Here is a 21,922-nt window from a genome sequence, read left to right on the forward strand (position 1 = left end):
ATAAATCCCATATGGGTGCATAGCACATAAATGTGGTTTTAATGACTACCCTATCATATTTCACTATTTTTAGCAGCTAATTACCTAATTTATAGTGTGCATCAGCAGCATACCCATCCATCAATATTTTCTGATTTGTTCAGCATTTTTCCGAATTTGTTTTTGCCCTACAGAAGCTTTCGGAGCCATAATTCTATTAATAGCACTAATCACGCTTCGGCATCCTAGCTGCAGTACCAGCATTCCAGCCTGAATATGATTTATAGTTCCATCTATAGTGTCATGTATGAGGCCAGCCATTCATGTACAGTACCATCTACAGTGCCCTCTATAGGGCCAGCCATCCATCCACAGTACCATCTACAGTACACTGCATTCAGCCCGGAAATGGAGTACAGTACCATTCACAGTCATCTACAGTACCAGCCATTATGAACCCATTGTAATACAGCACTGTATGTCAAAGTCAGCCAGCAGCCAGTCCTTGTAATTACAACTGATCTACAGTCACTGGCTTAATGCACATCACCCTCACAGTATATCCCTTGCTACTGTACTACAAATAGGGAACCACAACTGTGTTAGGCTACAGAGGCATTAGTTAGCTCAGTGGACATACCACCTTTCTAGTGAACCCCCTCTGTTTGAGAGTCTGTGATATTGTTCGCTGATCTACCGGAACACCACATGCATCTAGAGGTGCCGACTCTTAGTGACATACACTGTAGCAGCCTGACTGGTGTCACCCAGAAGCCTCCATATGGGAGCGAGATGACATATATAGCGTGGTTACATGGCTTGTTCCAGCAATCCGCAAAATGATAGAGAACTTCAAGATCTTGCGTACATGTCTGCTGGCCCTCGGCAGACCTAAAGTAGTAATGGGTCGCACCACTCGACACCAAAGCACTCCCTTTCACAACCTGACTGACCATGGGCAGTAAAGGTTGTTGTCCCTTGACCTCATCCCATCCCATTGGCATACACAAAATGGGGAACCATCGCTATATACCACCTGAGCAAAAGCAGCTTGTAATCACCATGTCTATGTCCATCGAGGGAGATAGCAGAAGTGACAAAGATGGGAAGATTGACAGTGAGCCGTATACTAGCCCTCTTGTGTGATACCACAGAGGTCAAATGCAAACTGCCAGATCTGGGATGACCAAGAGCACTGACCTCTGTGGAAGAATGGGTATGTCAATCATCTACATATGTTCCCTTCTTGCTCATGCTGCCATAGTATCTCGAAAGTCTCATCAAGCGAAGACCAGACACATACCTATCAGAACTGCAGGACTCCCTCCTGAAAGAGGCAGTAGAGATTGAATCTGGGTGATAGATTCAGTGGGGAGTGGAAACAGGATTTTGCAATCCAATAATATTCTCATCTGACAACATACCTGAAAGATCCTGAACTTGCTGGAGAATTACTTGACTGGCCCAGCTTGAAAATGCAAACTTCAGTCTCAGCCATGAAGCCACAATACCCATGCATTGTGGATGGCAGATGTTTTCCCTTGATCACCCAGCTGGTTCCTGAGATGACCCTATGCAAAGTGAGTTCCGACAGTGATGTTGCCTGAGGCACTGCAAGGGTTGCTTCTACTGATGGCCCAGAGGGTAGGTCACGGGATGTAAGGCACCAGAGGAAAAGCAAGCAGATAGTCGGGCTTGTGAACATCATGCATATGAGTGTCACCTGCTATTTTGTGTGCTTCCGTCATGCATAGTGGTTCTCTGCTATCATAAGCGTTCCGAGGTCATTGCTCTCAGCAGGTGGGTATTTTGTGACAGGGTGGGGAGTCGAATGTTCTACATGTTCCTAAAAACATACAGTCATCGGGCCAAGTAGCTAATAGGAAGTAGGGGAGGGTGTTTGTACGGCAGTGGTCCAACTCAGATGGGAAGCAATGTACTATCATTGCGGGGGATCTGTAAAAACCTGACAGTTCTCCTCACAGCACCCTCAGAACTAAAGTTAATGACTCCATTTCTCTTAGGCATCATAGCTTAGTTACTCAGTTACATACTCCAGCAAGTACTGTAGCAAAATATGTGGAACTGGGGCAACAGTAGAGATGCCAGTATTGACCACCCAAATCCCAGTAGAAGTGTAAAAGCAGTTGCACATATGTCACATGGCAAATTCGATCTCCGCTTGGCATGATGAGGTATAATGAGACCATGACAAGCCAACACCTCGGAGCCTGCTGATACTCAGGGGGTGGAGTTTGAATTGCAATGTGTTGGTGGTGGGAGCCTTGTCATGTTCACCTGTCAGTTCTTGCGTTAAACAAGCCATTGTTGGTCGTCGTTGCCAGATCACTCCAATCGGGCCAGTGCATAGGCAATGTGAGGCAGCAATTAAGCTATAGACAACTGGTTCTGCTCTTTTCTGCCTCTTATCAGGAGAGATCTAAAGAATCATAGGGAATTCCCATGCTTGCACCTTGACTTTCTGATGCTATTTCATCTCTTATTCTACAGAGAGTTGTCTTCCTGTCAAGCTAACTTCACAGAGCATTATAAAAGAGGCCTATCTATATACCTACATAGTTTCTAAGCCTCCTGTCACATAAAGCACGAGTTTCAGAGGAAGTGTAAAAAATCCAGTTTTTACAGATCCCCCGCAATGAGAGTATTCAGTTGGTCTGTTTGTAACTGCTAGCCACAAGTAGATGACAGCATTGAGCGGAAAATTACCTCACACTGCGACAGTCAGCTAGAGAGGCCTAGGGTACTTACCCCAGGTGATGTCAACCACTTTGGTTGTGCTATATAGCTAATGAGCATTAAGCATGCGCGAATCGCTCACTTTACATTTCAAAACTGAAAGGACCTGGGTAAAACCAGACAAAGTGTCTGTTGTACGGTGCCTGTCAGATATGCATAGATCAGTCTATAGATGATATTGTGAGACATAGTGAGTCTGACATCAGCGAGGCCAGCAAATGCACGCAGCCTAGGGAGGCCACGGAGAAAACATACTTGTCTGCAAGAGGCAGACACTGGGAGATGCTGAGACCACATGCAGGGGGAGGGGGGGGACCTCGGAGCCCTTAACTGAGATTTATTATCAGTTAAGTGCACAGCCATGTGGGGTAAGGGGTTAACAGGTAGGTATCTGGCACACCATTGGGTACTTTGAGTAACCTAAACACCTTTCTACAGTATCCTAAAGGAAAGCGGTGAGAAAGAATGACCCCTGGTAGCGATCTTCACAAAAACATATGAAGTGTGACCAAAGTAGATGTGACTCCCCCTGTGACGAAGTAACCCTAACCCTTGCTTGCTATGCGGCATACCTTCCCTTTATGTACCATGAGACTGTCCCATGGGGGGAGGGGGGGTCTGATGAAGAGTCATGGAGGCAGCAGCACGCACAGTGGGCCCTACACAACTCACCTGTATTGAGTGGATTCTACAGCTACTGGTTAAGCTCGTATGAACAACCCTTGTCATTAGGCAGCAGAGCTGCAGGGTTTATATACACTGTGGCCCATAGGCTGACTAAGCTATGTGGAATATCCCTAATCCTACTGAGCTCCACCTATGATGTCACTGACCCACATGAGCTCTGTGCCTTTGTACAATAGTGGAATATACCAGAATGTTCCAGAAAGTTCTGCCCCTTGCTTGTCCTATGATTTTCCGCCGATTGCATACTCTCATTTGCGCACTCAGACTTAGTACTGTAACCTCAAGCAGGTTGCTGATTGATACTCAAAAAATTCATACACATGTTGGCCAGTGAGTTCGAGGTCTCTGTCTGGTGCCCTTGGACTGCCAGTGCTGCCGCATGGATACTGCCGAAGGTTTCTCACTGCTGTTAAGTTCAATCCTTCGAGAGTGTTTATTGCAATTGCAATGACCAACTCTAGACTTGTGAAGCGCCATCTGGCGCCGGCAACTTACCCCTCCTTTGTTCAAGAAATTGAGCTTGAGAACTTGCACTAAGTTCAAGATGTTACGGCTGCTACAGGGGGTCGACAAATCATCGTAAGGAGACTATTTCTACCATGTAAGATAATACAAAGGATATTGTTAGTAATATAGGGGACCTAAGTTTTCCCTGGTTCTCTTTCAGTCAAGCTCCATCTAGGGCCAGGTAGAATGTCCTGTGCTGTTGTATCCTGAGTAGTCTATGAGATACTTACCCACTCTCCAAGAATGCCTAATGGTGCATGTCTGTTGCCTGGACATCTGGCATTCACCTCACATCATAGTTTTATCTTACAGTCTGTTCAGCCTCATAAGCCATGGAATGACATGGATTTTCTTAATTCTACTTATTTGTAAATTGTCCATCACAGACTTACATATGGCATGGAGACCCAAAAAACTAGAATGATTAATACCCATGTTAGATGGAGTGCACATACACTCAAATTCTTCTCAAGCCATGACATACAACACTCAAAAATTCTGAGGTACAAGGATCTATGCTTAATACTATGCGCTCCCTGTACCTCTAAGTTCTAGCTCACAATAGGCCTTCATCTGTACCTGGTGGCATCCACAAACCAACACTAATTACATAGTTGAGTGGGACTTAAGTGTGAACATTGAGATGGATTCCCGACCATGGCCAAGTCCTTGTTCAGTAGTGGCGCCACTAGGGCCAAACATGGCACGCCGGATTTTGCCGGTGCAACGAAAAGTGCGATGCAATTCAAGGGTGCCAGAACCCCTCCCAAAGGAGGGGCATATGCATACGCGTGCTTCGTGCATCAGCAATCAAACTTACGAGCTGTAAAGTGGCCGAACAATTAGTTTCTGATTCTTTATACTGCATTGAACACTTGTTCCTTTGGGCAGAACACGGAGCTCGTTGCCAGTGGACGAGGCACCTGCTGACTCGGATTTCATGAGATGCTAACCTGCGACTAGCCACTCACATGTCTTCAGTGTGCGCTGCAACAGGTGCTTGTCTTGGGGAGACCACCAGATCGAGCACGTTGCTTAATAAGCAAATTGTGGCTGAAGCGTGGTACAAGCCATTGACGGTGTGATTTCGCGATGGCATGGGTTATGGGACTGTTGCATATAAGCCTAGTAGTTGAATCAAGTATAATTAAGGGATATATGACTCTGGATACTTGCTCTGTCAACGCTCGTGCCCCATCGGTCGAGTGTGACAATTTTGCGCTGGTGTCACGCGAGGGTCACACCGCGTCTCCCCGCATGCAGCACGAATTTCTGTCGCAAAGTTATGGCTCAGCGCTTGACTTTCAGGCTTAGGTCAATTAGTAACATCTGCAAGAAATGTACTTGTGCATGTTGACTCGTCCATGCTTTTCTGCTTCCTCCCATATTGAGCAAAATACAATCAGGATTCCACTCATTGAACATGAATTTCCAGAAACTACGGACTAGACCACATGCCCACTGTCTTTCCTGAGCATTCTAGATATTAAGAATCATGTTCATAATCAGAGTATAGCTCTCCAAACTTTGCTACAACTTTTCATCCCAATGTCTACCTCGGAGCAAACAAGGACAGACAACTCGCCGCGACATCCAGAATTGCGCCTCCCCACTTGTCTTCGACCTTTGGACCCACAGACGACCCAAGATAGACTGGTGGGCGTGGGTGAAAGGTAGATTGGCGGCTTTCTGCAATGGCCTGGAGTGGGTAGATATGATTGATCCGACTAACATGGCATGTTATCTTAGCTCCATGCCTCACCTTTGGGTGTGGGATGTTCTGCATACGCTCCTGATTGAGACTCTGACATGCCAGATGCAACCCTCAGGGTCTGATTTTACCCCTTATGCAGTCCTGGAATCCCAGGATGAGGGGTCGCGATATCGTGCGTACACGCTGTCGAAAGTATGTTCAGGATGAAGCCTACCCTTTTCATGGCGGTCTCTCCAGCGTGACGCTTCCTTCGCTCGCCTTCCTCTCCCCCACAGACCCATCTGCCTGCAGTCGCTTTCACTGTCATGTCTACGCCGGTAACTTCGCCTGCGTATTTGCCGCCTGGGGAGACGGCTGTGCAATTATTCACTGAGCGTACCCTCCTCGATGGCGCTATCATGACCGGTGTTGTTTATGGTGGGGTAATAGAGTCCTCGTGTCCTCATCTCACGAACTCACCAATACTCACAATACAGGCATCCACTTCTCCATCTTCGTGCAATGCGCCTACGTCCTTATCAAGGAGTTGCATCGAAGACGCGTGAATCGGGTTTTCCTTGCCTATGTCATTGCGATGTTCATACTTGGGACGCTGTTCCTCGCGAGCAGTTCAAGAGTAGCACAAATGACGTTCATCGACGACCGTAACTTCCCTGGTGGACCGGTCGTCTGGCAAGAGGCTGCATATTCCATACCATCCAATCTACTAGGCAACGTAACGTTTACCATCGCCAATTGGTTAGCGGACGCTCTCATGGTCAGTTTCCTGCGCTTGTATTCTCGTCCCCACTGACGGCGGACCTTGAAGATTTGGCGCTGTTATATCGTTTGGACCGGTCGTTACGTATGGCCGGTCATCGCTATACCCTGCCTGATGTGGATGGCGTCCTTCGGTGAGTATACGGCGTGATAACACATCTATTCCATGCCATTGACATACAGCTCAGCCATGGGCACGATCCTACTCACCCAGGTGTCCCGACCAGGCCTCAGTCTATGGTCCACATCGAGCATCAATTTTGCTCTGACCTACTTCTCTATATCGTTATCACTCAACATTCTGGTGACACTCTTTATTCTGGTCCGGCTCCTGCTGCACCGTCGCGAGATGTGCAAGAGCCTGGGCGAAGCGTACGGGAAGTACTATGTCGCGATCGCTGCTATTCTTGTGGAATCCGCGGCGCTCTATGCAGCATGCTCCATCCTTTTCCTGGTTCCTTACGTCCTGAATCATCCGCTGCAATTCATCTTTATGCAAATCCTCAGTCAAGTGCAAGTAAGCGCTCCATTTAGTGCAACTGTTCGGTGCACAATGGCGTTAATGCTTTGACACAGATCATCGCCCCACTTTTGGTTATCGTCCGTGTCGCCTCCGGTCACGGTCTGACCACGGCCTCGTTGCAGACTGATGCGAACATCACATTCTCGTCAAACCCTTCGTACGTGACCCAGAGCGGACTATCGGGTGCTACCGCAGGTGACAAGTCCGACATAACGGGAAATGTCGTGAGAGAGCGCGGCGCCGTACCCCGTGGAGGATTGGTCGTACACTTCACGTCTCAAACCGACTCGCGCAGTGATGGCGACTTTTTAACCCCCGTGCATGAGAAGGTTGAGGGTATCGTGCACGACACGGTCGTGTAGGTTAAGCAGGAACCTTGAACGGCTTGCTCTCGCGACGTTTCTTGGTGTCGTGGCCACCTCTTGTCTGTTGTTTCTTTCTTGCACTCTATGTTGTGCTCGTGTACGATGCGAGGCTCATCCAAGTCCATAAAAGATGCAAACGAGAATGCTGCGTTGACATGCCCTTACGGCCGTCACAAGTCATCTCATGGCCGTAACGTCTGAAACTCTACATGATACACGGTATGATGTACATAGATGACAGAAAAGTTGATACATAGGGTACTTTCGAAGATATGGCAGCGCGATGCCTATGCCACGGAACGATTAATATTCGTGTAACCAGTCCCGTAACACGAGAACAGTAGTTCGCCCGAGGACGGGTCTGAGGGATTCGCAGGCATAATCTTGAAAGACGTGCCGAAAAAATCCCGTATATCCCTCAAGAATTGAATCCTAGACCAGAATGGTATTGATACGAGTTACACGTAATGGCCAGCTCGATGACTCACGTTCGAGGGGTAGGTTCGCCCAATCTACACCTGCCGACATCCTCACTGCCGAGGACCATCAGCAGCAGCACGAGCGTCTGGTGTTTCCGATCTACGCATCCGCCTCGTTGGATCTCAGACAGCAGGGCGCGGGTTGCGGTAATAGCAATGTCCTCTGGGGCTACGCCCGGTCGCGAGACAACTTCCGAGCAATGTATAGCTCCTGTAGTGGACTCGGCTAGTAGACTGAGCGCGTATCCTGGCGACCTGCACAGGGAAATGAGCACATACTCGCCGATTTTTATGAACGATGTACCTACTTTCCACTCTCAGGGCCTTTATATACGTCGGAGTATAAATAAATATCAGGGATGTAGCGGTTCAGGATCGATCTTGCCGCATCAATCATGCGATTGGAGAACTGCGGGCTCACGCGAACTGCATGTCTAGATCGCAGCACGCATAAGTACAAAGAACGTACAAGCACAGGGTAATACTCACGCAATGCCTCGAATCCGCTTGATCTTTCCAGGATCCACAAAATTCAAGGTCTTCACTTGCTTAACTATAGGGCATAGAAATTGAATCTCGCCACCGCCCTCCGGAGGTGATCCACGCTTCTTGATCTACAAAACCCTAGTCAGTAATAACTGGCTGGTCATATTGACAATGCCGTACTCGAAGCTCAAGGCCATCCGAGATCCCGAATAGCTGGAGGTGCGGTAGTGTTACAGTTCTGATGAGATCGACCTGAAGGAGGATTGGTGCATGAGTACAACATCATCCAAGAGCAAACCGTTACTTACGGATAGATCTTTGTCGTCGGTTGTGATACCGCACAACGTAAGCTGAAATGGACTCTTGGCAAAGGGGGCCAGCATAACAACGGGCTCCAGGAAATAGCCTATTGATCGCGAGAGCGGGCAATCATGTGTAACGGTTCCGCCAGAGATGACTCCCGGTTTGAGCAGCACGGCGGTACCTGCGCGCATTGTCAGCCCATTAGAGGTGATATACCACCGGACAACGGACCGGTATACGATATCTCAATGACCGTCCCATTTGTAGCTTTCTCCAGCAGTCGTAATAAACTGACTTCGTAGTCTGCAGTGCAAAATTACATTCGATTCTCGCTCGCTCGCTCAGCCAATATGCCCCTACCTACCCCGAAGACCAGGATTCTTGTCTTCCGGCCGTATCTTGTCGATCTTCACCGGCTTGCCGCTGATGATAGACAGAACGAGTCGATGTCTCAGATACTGGTGTCCCGAGAAGTGTAGAGCAGAAGCAGACAATGCCATCGTTGATCCAGCGACCGCGAACTTCAACTGGAGCCAAAATCTATCCGAGTCTCAGATATGATGCTCACGTGACCCCGATCATAATATAGAACGCTAATTACTGACTGGGACCCGCCTTGCGCCTGTTGCACTCAAGCTGCACTTCAGAGCTAATCCCAACCGTCCTACTCAACCGCGTCTCGTGCCCACCTGCAATCCAAATCATGTTGGCCTCTGTGAACGGGAACTCATCCTCGAGTGATTGGCCAGGGAGATACTATCATGTGGACCAGGTACTGGACACCCCAGGTCCTCGGACAGACCCTTCATTCCTGGCGGGCGATGGGGTACGTTCACACAGGAATTTACTACAGGGTGCTACCCAAATAAACCCCTTTCTCTGGTAGGTCAAGGATTTCTTGCGCAATCAATGCAAAATCCTCGTTATCGGTGCAGGAGGCTTGGGCTGCGAGATCCTAGCGAATCTTGCATTGTCAGGATTCAAAGATATCCACGTTATAGACATGGACACGATCGACATCAGCAACCTGAACCGCCAGTTCCTCTTCAGGCATGTTTTGCCCCGCTTACCTCTATCTTTCACTCAATGCTGCGTCCCCAGGCCAAAGGATGTTGGTAAACCCAAGGCAATTGTCGCCGCGGAGTTTGTCATGAACAGGGTACCAGGTGTGAAAGTTACTCCGTGAGTTTTTATTGGTCATAGGGATTCTGACCGTCATTCATGTCATTCGTAGGTATTATGGCAAGATTCAGGACAAGGACGAGGAGTACTACATGCAATTTAATCTTGTCATTTGTGGTCTCGACTCAGTAGAAGCGCGGCGATGGATTAATGCCACGCTCGTCAACATGGTAGACCCAGAAAATCCCGAGAGCCTGAAACCTTTAATAGACGGTGGCACCGAAGGTCCGTGAGCTCTTCGATTCCGTCTGCTGTCCCTGCTGACACCATCGCTAAGGATTCAAGGGTCAGGCTCGCGTGATTCTACCCACCATTACGTCATGTTACGAATGCTCGCTCGACATGCTTAACAAACAAACTGCATTCCCCATCTGTACCATCGCAAATACCCCACGTCTGCCGGAGCATTGCATAGAATGGGCGTCAGTGCTAGAGTGGCCTCGTGTATTCAAAGGTAGTATCTTATTCATATCGCGGATCTCAAATCTAAGTCACCCGCCATTAGACAAGAAGATGGACACTGATGACCCAGAGCACATTAACTGGCTATATATTACTGCTTTGAAACGCGCTAAGGAGTTCAATATAGAGGGCGTCACATGGTCGCTTACGCAAGGAGTGGTAAAGAATATCATCCCAGCCATAGCATCGACGAATGCCATCATCGCGGGTGCGTAGTCGGTTACTCGAGAAGACGATAACTACTAAAGCTAGGATTGTTCAGCATCGTGCTGCAATGAGGCATTCAAGATCGCAACAAGTTCTGCGGCATACCTGAACAATTACTTTATGCTGATCGGCACGGAAGGAGTATATTCGTATACTTTCGAGCACGAGAAGCGTGACGACTGCCCGGTTTGCGGAGGCCAGACAATGGACATCACGATTAGCAAGGACTGGACCGTCGACCGGCTTATCGAGATGCTGGTTGAGAGACAAGACATGTAAGCCCTCTTCATCGGCCGATTTGTTATGGTTACTGAATCCATCTTTCGTGGTATAGTCAGATCAAGAAGCCTTCGCTGTCGACGCCGACGAAGCAGATATATTTCCAGGCGCCGCCTCAGCTCGAGGAAGCTACGCGACCAAACCTGGAAAAAAAGGTATCGGAGCTAGTACCTGACGGGGGAGAGATGACGATCACCGCCACCACGCTGCCCTTCAGTCTGTCTTTGCGTGTGAAGTATGCATAGAAATAACATCCACACTCTTAATCCTGGTTGTAGCGTTACAATGTCGTGCAGCTCATGTATAGTATATTTCGCAACCGGCTCGTCTTGTCTCTGCACGTCGAATTCGGTGGCGATACATCATCGTGTCATGGAAGAAGTCAGAAACGGACTGGGATTCGGAGGAGTCAGGGAGTCACGAATTGGCTAAGAGAACCGTGGCTGTGCATTCATTACAACTCTCATTCGCACATCCGCTATGCCGCCCAAACTCGATATAAACAAGGCTGGATGGGAGCAGAGCGAGTTCCCTATCCTCTGCGAAACATGTAAGACATGTTCTTCCCCGTCGCCTTTTGCGTTTCTTATCACATTTGCCCCAGGTCTTGGCGACAACGCGTTTGTTCGAATGGTGTGTCGATAAAAGCTCCGCCACTAGCTTTAACACTTACTGAATCCTTAATAGTCGAAGCAAGAGTTCGGACGGTCGTGCGGTACGTGCGCTCGGCCATTCACAGTTTTCAGATGGAACCCCGGAACTGGCATGCGCTTCAAGACGACCGTCATCTGCCAAACCTGTGCGAAAATCAAGAACGTCTGCCAGACGTGTCTGCTTGACCTAGAGTATGGCCTGCCCACCCAAGTTCGAGATACCGCATTGGCACTAGAGAATGAGGCTCCCACGAGCGACATAAATAGGGAATATTATGCTCAGAATATGGAGGGGAAAGTGAGTCGCGTTCGAGCATCTTGGTTTTGCTGACTAATCGGTGTTCGCGGAATAGTTGGAAGGAAACAAGTCATTGCTGGACTCGGCGAGGGCACAGTCTGCGGGCAAGGAGATGCTCAAACAGCTAGCAAGGACGGATCCTTACTACAAGCGCAATCGACCACACGTCTGTTCCTTCTTTGTAAAGGGCGAGTGTAAGCGTGGAGACGAGTGTCCGTACAGGTACGTGGGTCGGTCGGTCGTTTACTGCGCTGGCTCATCCGAGGCCCCATCTTAAGGCATGAAAAGCCTGTCGAAAACGAGCTGTCAAAGCAGAACATACAGGATCGGTACTATGGTCGCAACGATGCAGTCGCAAAGAAGATCCTGCTCACACATGCGTCAAGTATGGGACTTCAGCCTCCAGACGATCAGTCGGTGGTATGCAGGACCAGTTCCTCGCTTACATATTGATCTGACCCGCTCGCCCGTAGACGTCACTGTTCATTTCTTCTTTGCCCGTGACCGCTACCGAACAAAGTATTCGTACACGCGTCACGAAGTCTCTCCCCGCAATACAGCCAAATCAGATTAAATCCATTGTACACGTCGCCAAGTCAAGGTAAGCGCGATTTTGTCTCCATTTCTCTTCACTGCAACTCTGAGACTGCCACCGTGCCTAGATGCGCGTTTGTCAACTTCAGAGATCGGCCTTCAGCTGAATTAGCAGCTCAGGCATGGGCCAACGGCCTTGATATCGAGGGTGAACGAGTCAGCGTTCGATGGGGAAGGAGCAAGAATAGCGCTGCGAGCAGTTCGAAGCCCCCAGTCGCAGCCCCCAAGGCCGCCGCTTCCTCATGAGCTCCACGATGTATCCGCATTGTAGTCTAGGAATAGGGATGAGTGTAATCATTACTGCGAGGTGTACAATAGTATCATAAATAACGTGATCGTCCACTCAGTAGAGCAGGCCACCGGCAATGACTGAACTAATCCACGCAGCCATGGGAACGACGTTCTGACCGGTTGAGAGAGCTCTGCCTAAATTAACCAACCCAGGACCAGCTGACAGAAACGCTGAGCATACAACCAATGAAGCGAAACGAATAGATCCACGTACGACAGAGACCCTCCATTCCCCACCCAATCCCAAATATAGCCGCTCCGAACAGAAGGCGTCCGTCAACCTTACCTGACTTAGGTACGGACCAAGGTCCGCCTAGCCGAGGATGCTCTCCACGACCATAGCGATAGAGGAGGGTAGTTAAAGGTAAGGCACCGAGGGTGAGAAAGGCGAGCGAGGGGTCGAAGCTACGGTCGAAAGGAAGGACGAGGAAGCCAATGACTTTCAGCGGCTCCGTGAGGTTGGAGACTCGGAGGGCTAACGCAAAATCTAGGCTACTGGTCAGGAACACCAGTAACCGACTTGTGGCAGACTTCCGATGCATCCCTTCACCTTCCCCTTCGGGGACAAGTTGAGGGGCCTATAGATCGAGAGTCTTAGCGTGAGGATATATACGGACACAGAGTCATACTTACGTGGAAATAGAGAGCAGCCTGAATTGCTAGAGGAAGAGTTTGTAAGGCGATCAAAGGCTTCGCTAGGGGACTCAGAGTCCAATCCATGGAACCCTGTGAAGGTAAGGATTTTGCGTGCAGGAGGAGGGCGGTAAGGATTCCCGTAGCGGAGAATGTCACTGTAGCGGCCAGGGAACTGAAACAGTAGGGCTTGAAACGGACGGACAAGGTCAAAATCTTCACACTTACCGCAAAGAGAAACGCGAGATGCCACAAATCATGTGTCTGTAAAGCAGTGAGTAACTGAGAAATCGGTTAGAAGAATTCAATCATTACCCAGAAGTACAGCCGTTCGCAAGCTGCACCTTAATCAGTAGGTGGCATCGGATCATCAACATGAATTCCTACTTTGGCGCCCATTCCTACTAGTAAGCCGGATGTGATAATCCGGGGCAGATTGTTATCGAAGGTTGTGGGTCCCTTGCCCTCAATGGCTCCTACTATCAGCCCGCCGAGGACAAGACCAAGGACACCCGCAAGAGCTTCATTTCCTCCTCTGGCAGCTCTGTGAAGGAAGCCAGAGATACCGAGCACGTTTCCATTCAACACCAGAAGACCGTGTACGGAGAGGGAGATGCCAAAGCCTCCCAGTAGGGATTGTAGAGGCGTGCTGTGGACCTGGTTCATGTATCCAAGAAATAGGAAAAAATTTGGGGCCTGACTGTGCGCTTGCCCTCTCTGCCATATATGCGGGCGAGCATTCGGAATACGGCATAAATGGATGAGGTCCTTGGCAACTTACGAATCTCGACGCGATCACGTGCCCAGGACGAGTATCACACTCATCCTCCTGCCTGAGTCCAGTGGAGCATCACCCTCGATATATTATCTCGACTTTGACGGTTGAACGATAGGACTTACATTAGCTTCCGCAGAACGGACGTGACTGCACCTGTACAAGCCTTCAAAGTACCCGACGTTGGTCGCGGCAAGTATTTTGACTGCTAAACCGAGATTATAGCAGAGTTCATCTGACCATGCCTCCGGGAGGGACGGGATGATCTGAGCCGACCTCCTTCTAGACCTTCTACGGTCGAAGCATCTTGGGAGAGGAGCTCAGGGTGTGCCCAAAAGGAGCCCCGGAAAGGACTAGCGTGTCCAGTCCCCGACTCCCACGGTAGTTGGGAGGAGGGTTCTGTCGGGAAGAAATGGTCGCTCCACCATACAACCTGCTCTTGCCGTGAGAACCTCATGTAAGCAGGGATCCCGACCGGACCGATGCCACTTTTGTTTCGACTTGAAGACAACTGCCCGCACACACCTGACATGAATGATCAAGTGATACAAGTGTGTAGCATTTGATAAAAGGATGGATTCAAACAAGTGAGGCCGATAGATGAGACTAGTATCTCTGAGCGGGAACCGGTAACTCGAGGAAACCCCTTTAAATACTGATGTAGATATAAGACAGGACTATGTGAATACTGTGTATTTATCCATCAAGAGTGGCATTCCGCAGCTTGACCAGACACTAGTACTGGAATACTTAATGGTTTCTGACTGGAGTCGGGGATTGGCACTTGCGCCACTATGATCCATCAGATTTTGCCCCAAGGTCATCTATCATGTGAAAGTCATGGTTGTTTGAGGTTGCCGACCAAGGTGGTCGGGGCATGCTGTCGACTTTAGGTGACTAGTCAGTGCCCTACACAACACTGCTTGTAGATGTCTGGAAGGGGCTCAAAGGGCTTCGTATATTGCATGCCATTATACTATATAACTATACTTAGTGTAATAAGTCTTTCTAGTTTGTCTGCAGTGGTACATGTATGAGGAACACTCTGCCCTCCAGTAAGCCCTTTGCTGCGCGTTTGCCGCCAATATCCGAAAAGGGCATATTTGGTGTGGCCAAACAACATGCGCAGAAACGTGATGCTCAGTGTCTTATGCAAATGACTGTACAATGAATGAACAGTATAAGATTTTCATATCATTAATCGGTCAGACTCAGCTGCGGCGGTCCCCCCCCCCAACCATGTGTGACACAATGTTAGCACAAGCTTGCAAACTCGAACAGGACGAGTATTGAGCATGTTTGACTTGAGTACAGAAAAAGCACCATACCTCAAGAATATATTATTAATGCTGGATATGATGGCTGGATGCCCACACCTGTACCTAGCTAACAACCCATCCTTGAGCTGCTAGTAGAGCAGGTATGATATATTTTTGAACACCGTAATTCCAAAGGGTACTGTAGGATAGCGGTGACCAGTTTGTATGGTGAGAGCGCACCAACTGGGCCTGTTATTACTCCGTCTACATTGGTGAGAGATAATTCCTGATTCCTTGGGTAATGTGTCAATATCCACGACACTTATAGAACTGAGGAAAGAATCCAAGAGACATACATCAGTTTGTTACTCTAATTCTGTTTCCTTACCCTTTGGTCTGATAAAAAAGCACTTGGAGCTTATGTTCATGTGCTCCAGATGCCCCCCTCAGCTCATGTTCGACAAAAAGCTTTGAGCGGCTCATTTTAGTATAGTGTGGCCCTATTTAGTAACTGCCCACATGTTTTCCGCCACCTTTAGCTAATCCACCAGTGCAGGGAACAGGAAACATTTTCTGGCCCTAAGGCCTAAGTACTTGCTGAGTCAAATGGCCTCATCCTGAGTACAGGCAACAGTAAATATTTTGTAGTAAGTCTATGAGGCATCATGTCTTGTTTCATGAAAATCCAGAGGTGCCTGAAAAGTGTTTGGTGCAATCTGACAGTATATGGCCAACACGCGTTGTTTGTGAGTAAAGTTGAGCTTTCAGTCGTTGGAGACTCTGTGTCCTCCAGATGTATGTAATGGACCACACACAACTTACAAAGTCAAATCTAAAGAGGCACAAAACAGCCGTGGGTATAAGTGATCGGGGTCCTACAGCCTTTTCCCGTGGTCTGCCAGACTTTGCCTGCAAACTTGAAGCTCAGACTTCTCATGCTTCATAGTTTGGACAGAATGTAGTGTACAGCCCATGCTTGTCACTGTGGTTCGGGTGAAATGTAGGGTTCCGTACATTTGGGAGGGCTCCTTATTAGCACTGCTAATTTGCAGGTCACTGGCCGGAGGAGGTGTAATTTACTGTTAATTAGCAATGGGGCCCCATGGTCTGCATTAATTAGCGCTAATTAGCATGCTAATTTGGCCTAATTTGCGTGTTAATTACAAAAAGCTACCAAGTATCCCAAGAGGCCATCAGCCCAGTGGTTTTTATGTTTGTGTACTGGTAGCAATCTAACATGACCACACAAAATGTGATTAGTACAGTTAGTGGACCTACAAGACAGGGCTATGTGCACATGTAGGATGCGTACTGAGTGGATGAAATTAACCAAAATTAACATGCTCAAAACTGGGACCATCACTTTAGCTTGTAATTAATGCTAATTTACAACTGCTAATTAGCAAGTGTAATTTTCATGGCCCAAATTTACGGAACCCTAGTGAAATGGTAGTCCAAATTTGGAGCACCTAGTCAGTCACAACTTGCAAGCCGCGTATTGATATCATGACAGCCATTTGCAGATCAATGGGCCCATTTTTGAAAATCTTTACAGTTGGACCATGTCATACAAGAAATTTCAACTGCCTGAGAGACAGAAATCAGGCCATCTGGACTTCTCTACCTTCTTCTGACGTCCCTGATACCCACTTCTTTATATCTCCATGGAGGATGGAAGTGGCTGATGCGAGCGGGACTGCTTTAGGCATGTGGAAGTGTTTGTAGCAAACATCCAAAGATCTCTCATGGATCCAGATCTCTGCAGTATTATAAACAACATCACCTCAATTCAACTATTCATGTGCCAACTGCCTTAGAGTAATACACAATCCTCTGTGTGGGTAACCTAAGTAGGTGTTGAATTGAACAAGCATTGGGAGGCCAAGTAGACTCTTTGAATGTGTTTCCAGACCATCAATGCCAAAACCTTGCAGACACTGTCTGCAAAGCTTCGATCCTTGATCAATGGCCCAGTATCTGTTGCAATTTTTCTGGTGACTTGGACAATTGATGCTGTTGTTGGTTTGCGCTGCATGATTGTCCCCATATATGCTGAATCTGATCCACAGCAGGGTAGAAATGATGCCTATAACTGACTGGGAAGATTACATGAGGAGCAGTCCTTGCGAAAATTAGTTGGAAATCTGGCCTACTTTGAGTCATCGGCCGTGCCATGACATCTTATCTGTTACTCACTGCGTGTATTTGTTGTCTGAGTACACACAAGTAGCTGCAACTGGCTTGTGTTTTCAGGCAGTGAATACATGGGCTCCTTGTATGATCAGACACCTACGAGACCTGCCACAGAATATACTAGAGTTGGAACCCGTGGCCTTGCCACTGGAGTCTACTGTCATGTTCTTCTTGTTTGTGATCCAAGAAAATAAAGCTACATGTTTTCACAAATTTTTATGACTCCTGTTTATCATACACAATGTGATGTTGGTCCTGACTCTCGGTGCCGGCACTTACATGCCACCTCCCTTGCCCAGGATCTGTTGCTGTGCTCTAGATACAAATCCCACTGTGTGCAAACCTCCACCCATGGTCATAACCTGAGATAGAAATAGATAAATTACTGATATTTTAGTTTTACCCTTTGCAAGGACTGGATGATTTCAGCTCCAGCCAAAATCTGAGATACCCTGCTTAACTATCTGAGCCCATTTAAGTTTCACAGTGTCTCATGCAGCCCCTCCCTTCAACATCCATTGGGCCAGGATATGTACACCACTTCCACTGGGAATGTCTGAGGAGGGTGTCAGTTACTTTCCCCATTCCCCTAGCATCCCCATTCCCTGTTTACTTCCCGAGCCCAGGGGGGCCTGTTTAGCCACCCTGTCCTCTCCTTGTTTCATCAGCTAATGCCCTGAGCCTCTATTTCATTCCAGGGATGTAGAATATCAAGCAAAGCACAGCTGATAGTATGATTATGGGTCAAAGCAAGCTGGCTTGGGCTTGTAATATGTGTAAGTCTGGTGCATATTCTACTTCTTGTGGGAGTCTTACAACATGTGCCATCCAAATAATGGCTGGCCCAGGCGTCCACAAGTCTGATACATATTGTAATACTGGTACTTATTCCAATTGATTATATGCTAACTATATTCAGATACCAGTTATGGGAAATTTTGCTGATGTCCCGGCACCAGTGGGCATGCCAGGAACATCTCCTGGCTGGGAGAACACTTTCTTGGAATGGTCCTTGCTGGAGCATAAACTGCACATGAATAATAAAAATTGCCCTTTCATTCTTTCTGTCTGTACCATGTTCCACTACAGAGCATCCTAGGAAAGTGTTCTCCCACCCGTGCCATGAAAGATGAATGTCCAGTGACGGGACACCAGTCCTTGCCCACTGTGACAGCTGACAAGAAACAGGCAGTGCAGGCTATGTAAGCTCCTCATGGGTAGAGCACACGCAGTGGTTGAGCTAACATTTCTACTCAAGAAAATCCTCCTCCCTACTACCGCGGGAGTTGGGGATGTGTCATGTATGGGTGAATAGGGGTGAATACCTTGCAAATTGTGGACCAGGTGATGCATAGGCAGTAGTGTTGTGTAGAATTAATTCTGATATCTCATAGCAGAGATTTGTAACTGATGCTTGCTGTTTCCAGGCTTAAGCAATGTTTTGGTGGCCGGGAGGCCGGCTAAAACATTGTGAGTGAATGTTGTCAAACTGAAATATTGCTGAGGATATCCCAGATCACAGAGTCTACAAGCTTGTTCACTAACTGTTGCCTTCGATAGATGGGAGCCGCAGCAGCATCTAATGATACTCCAACTTGGACATGCATATGGTATCACAAGTGTTTGCATAAGAAACTGAACTTTGTATTTCTGCATGCATTGTTTGCCGACACCAAATATACCCTTTTCATGTAACACAAATGTGCACTGTACTGATAACTGAATTCTAGGGGAATCGGAACATGACAGAGAGTCCACCAGGAGTCCACTACTATCATTGAGGGGGTTGTGAAAAATTTGCAGAACCCCCTCACCCCCTTATGTCACGTTCTACACTCAACCAAAAAATATCGGGCAACAGGTAGATATACACTAGAGTACACCTGCTGCGCAGTCAGAATGAGAATATCTGCTCTGGTTGAGGAGAGGGAGAGAAAACATGTCATCTCAGCGATGGGAAAGAAACAGTATCTCCTAGATCTCTCATGATGAGCTAAATGAGCCAACGAGAGTTGGGTTGGGGTATCATATAGAGGGCATCTACAGGATGGAATCCCAGCCCGATAGGTGAAATAGTGAGTGTGTCGAGATAGAGAGGTGGCTTTGCACATCTCCTGAGCCCATATTGTGACAAAGGTGTGATGCCACTTGCAGCCAGCTCCCACTGTGACCGTACTTTTGCAGAACCCCCTACATGAACTGGCATTTCTTTCCTACTTTCTACAGGCTGCATAAAATGAGAAAAAATGATGAGGACATTCATTACTAAGTTACACACAATATACAGAAAATCCAATAAGAATCCTTCAAGTGTGCAGGGTGCTACAGGCCGAATGCAATACTTTTTGCAGAACCCCCTCAATGATATCGTGTGTGACACTTAGTCACTGCTACTTTTGTACAACGGTTATGGATGGTCAGATTTTCCACCGTTTCCTTATTCCTCTGGTGAAAGCACTCAGTTTGATGATAGGATCATTTCCACCAGACAGATTTCCGAAATACCCAATATCGAAGGAGTTATAAATCTGACTGACCTGAATTGGCCACATATGTGCATACTTACCATATATAGGCCGTCTAGTTACCATATATGGGTACCTGCTTATAAATAGCTCACGTGGCAAATGCGGGAAACTCCTGCCAAGAGGCCCTTTTTCAACCGAGACATGTTTCTTAAGTGTCTTTGATGCTATACAAAGGCTCTTCAGCTGCTAAAATACAAAACTGAAAATCAAAAATTTTCTGCAGCCAATCTGGCCACTGTTGCAAAGTAGTGGTGACTAAGTGTCACGCACCATAGTACAGTCAACTCTCCCTCAACCCATACCTCCAATAACCCATAACCTCTAATAACCCATACATTTTTGCATCCACTGATTTGGTTCCTAATTAATCGTCATGACAACCCATAACTTTCTGATACCCCATAACCCATACCTTTCTGAAGGGTCCATAACCCATAAAGCGTCCTATTTTTAGCCCAATCAGAGCCATATGGACCACCATTTATTACTGTTATACTAATTACTGTCATATTCTGACCCAGCCCATACCAATATGGTGTTGCACACCCATACCGGGCCACACGTAGCATAATGTGGCATCACGGACTGTCCGGCATATAACGAATTGCCAGCCACATTTCACGCAGCCCACCGCTGTCACAGTCTGTCACACCCTGGTAACCCATAGTCTCCAATAAGGCTGTAAGGCCACACTTGTGTGGCAGGACCTGCTACCTTGGCCATGAACTCATTTATTTATATGCTGGGCAAGCTTTCAATTTATGGAATTCAAGGTCTCTGTGCTTCATTGCAGTAAAGGCCTGAGCGAGAAATATGATTCAGGACATCTTATGTCTGACCTTGCCATACCTCCGGTGGCCAAGCAGACCTTGATGTGCAACAGTACGTTGATAAGCCTCAGGATTGTCTGACCCCCGAAAATGCGGACTCAGTGCATCATACAAGCCCTCCGGACCTTATTCAACACAGCGCTCACACGCCTCTAGGCTTCTATGGGCTCTAAAGAATTGCTCTATTTTAGCTCCAGACTTCCTAGCATCCCCGAGGCTTACACGGACCCATTCCGGGATTTATCTCCGCGAACAGGAGCTCCGGAGCGACTTAACCAATGCGACTTCTAGATGAATTAGCTCTGGGGCCCGCGGATGCTTCTATCAAGGGGCATCGTCCTCATGCCCAACCTCCAACACTCACTCCCCCTCATTTCCATCAAAATACCGAAGGTGCGGACGTATACGAGTCACCATGAGGTCAGCATCAGTCAGCAAGTGGCCAGAGGTAATTAGCACGTGACTGGCACATTGCACGGAGTGATGGGAGCGCTTGGGGCAGGTGGCGGAGCGTCGAGGCGACCTATAGGGGCTGGGACGAGCAAGTGGGAGTGCAAGGGAGTCGTATGGTGCATGGTATAGCGGAGGAAAGTGCTGAGCAATCCTGTGGGTAGCGGCGTTTATTTGTTATTTATCTCCGGACGGTCACAAAGCCATTCCTGTAGTATAAATTGTACAAAGTAGCGTACAGAAGAAGAAGTTTTGCACTTCACCATCTCAGAGAATTAGTGTTACGGTCTCAGCGACCCTCGAAGTTTGAAAGCGTCGAACTTAGCGAATTATAACCAATCCTAGCTTTGCCAATAGGCCTGACTCGTCGAGTGATTTATCTCCGCCGTCGATTTAATTATCTCCGGTGAGTCCTACATAGTGAAATAAAATTAACCAAGGCTCTCTAGCAATTTCTACCACCGCGAGCACGATCCTACAACAGGCATCGTTGCTTGCGACTTTGATTGCGACTTTTCAGAGATAAATACTCCGGAGCGTCAACTAGCATTTGTTTCAGGTGTCAAAGTGTTTGTTTTATTTTTCTAGGTCTTCCTATGGACTACCCTACGTTGTCTTACTCCTCCTTCCCCCTCAAACTATTAAAATACCCCTCAGTTGTCTCAGACCGCCTCCACCCATACCGCTGGTGTTAGGTTTATTTCTTTTGGTCCTTGGTGATTGTTGTGT

The 21,922-nt window shown here is 47.8% G+C and overlaps 5 protein-coding genes across 5 annotated transcripts; 3 read left to right on the forward strand and 2 right to left on the reverse strand.

Moving 5' to 3' along the window:
• Positions 1-6,218: 6,218 nt before the first annotated feature.
• GLOTRDRAFT_72606 (uncharacterized protein) lies at positions 6,219-7,071 on the forward strand (the record flags this gene model as incomplete). The annotated part of the gene is made up of 4 exons (XM_007865333.1): positions 6,219-6,401; positions 6,453-6,537; positions 6,592-6,920; positions 6,980-7,071. Coding segments are annotated over 4 exons (687 nt in total), but the record flags the coding sequence as incomplete, so codon positions are not given.
• A 407-nt stretch (positions 7,072-7,478) lies between these two features.
• Positions 7,479-9,092, reverse strand: GLOTRDRAFT_57173 (18S rRNA biogenesis protein). Its single transcript, XM_007864857.1, has 8 exons — positions 8,924-9,092; positions 8,791-8,862; positions 8,565-8,740; positions 8,437-8,508; positions 8,260-8,384; positions 8,079-8,204; positions 7,780-8,025; positions 7,479-7,723 (listed from the first exon to the last, which is right to left on the reverse strand). The coding sequence occupies exons 1-8, from the start codon at positions 9,057-9,059 to the stop codon at positions 7,579-7,581; spliced, it is 1,098 nt and encodes a 365-aa protein (XP_007863048.1). The 5' UTR covers positions 9,060-9,092; the 3' UTR covers positions 7,479-7,578.
• Positions 9,093-9,150: 58 nt separating this feature from the next.
• Positions 9,151-11,065, forward strand: GLOTRDRAFT_72613 (uncharacterized protein). Its single transcript, XM_007865334.1, has 8 exons — positions 9,151-9,385; positions 9,446-9,609; positions 9,661-9,741; positions 9,794-9,966; positions 10,019-10,195; positions 10,247-10,411; positions 10,466-10,685; positions 10,745-11,065. The coding sequence occupies exons 1-8, from the start codon at positions 9,263-9,265 to the stop codon at positions 10,932-10,934; spliced, it is 1,293 nt and encodes a 430-aa protein (XP_007863525.1). The 5' UTR covers positions 9,151-9,262; the 3' UTR covers positions 10,935-11,065.
• Positions 11,066-11,169: 104 nt separating this feature from the next.
• GLOTRDRAFT_36495 (uncharacterized protein) lies at positions 11,170-12,480 on the forward strand (the record flags this gene model as incomplete). Its single annotated transcript, XM_007864721.1, has 7 exons — positions 11,170-11,239; positions 11,294-11,322; positions 11,377-11,640; positions 11,696-11,862; positions 11,919-12,060; positions 12,114-12,173; positions 12,247-12,480. 7 exons carry the CDS (start codon positions 11,170-11,172, stop codon positions 12,478-12,480), a joined length of 966 nt encoding a protein of 321 aa, XP_007862912.1.
• Positions 12,481-12,577: 97 nt separating this feature from the next.
• Positions 12,578-13,824, reverse strand: GLOTRDRAFT_126802 (uncharacterized protein; the record flags this gene model as incomplete). Its single annotated transcript, XM_007865636.1, has 6 exons — positions 12,578-12,684; positions 12,740-13,103; positions 13,159-13,333; positions 13,387-13,422; positions 13,474-13,496; positions 13,546-13,824. 6 exons carry the CDS (start codon positions 13,822-13,824, stop codon positions 12,578-12,580), a joined length of 984 nt encoding a protein of 327 aa, XP_007863827.1.
• Positions 13,825-21,922: the final 8,098 nt, after the last annotated feature.

This window comes from Gloeophyllum trabeum, assembly GCF_000344685.1.
Source record: "Gloeophyllum trabeum ATCC 11539 unplaced genomic scaffold GLOTRscaffold_00003, whole genome shotgun sequence".
NCBI lineage: Eukaryota > Fungi > Basidiomycota > Agaricomycetes > Gloeophyllales > Gloeophyllaceae > Gloeophyllum > Gloeophyllum trabeum.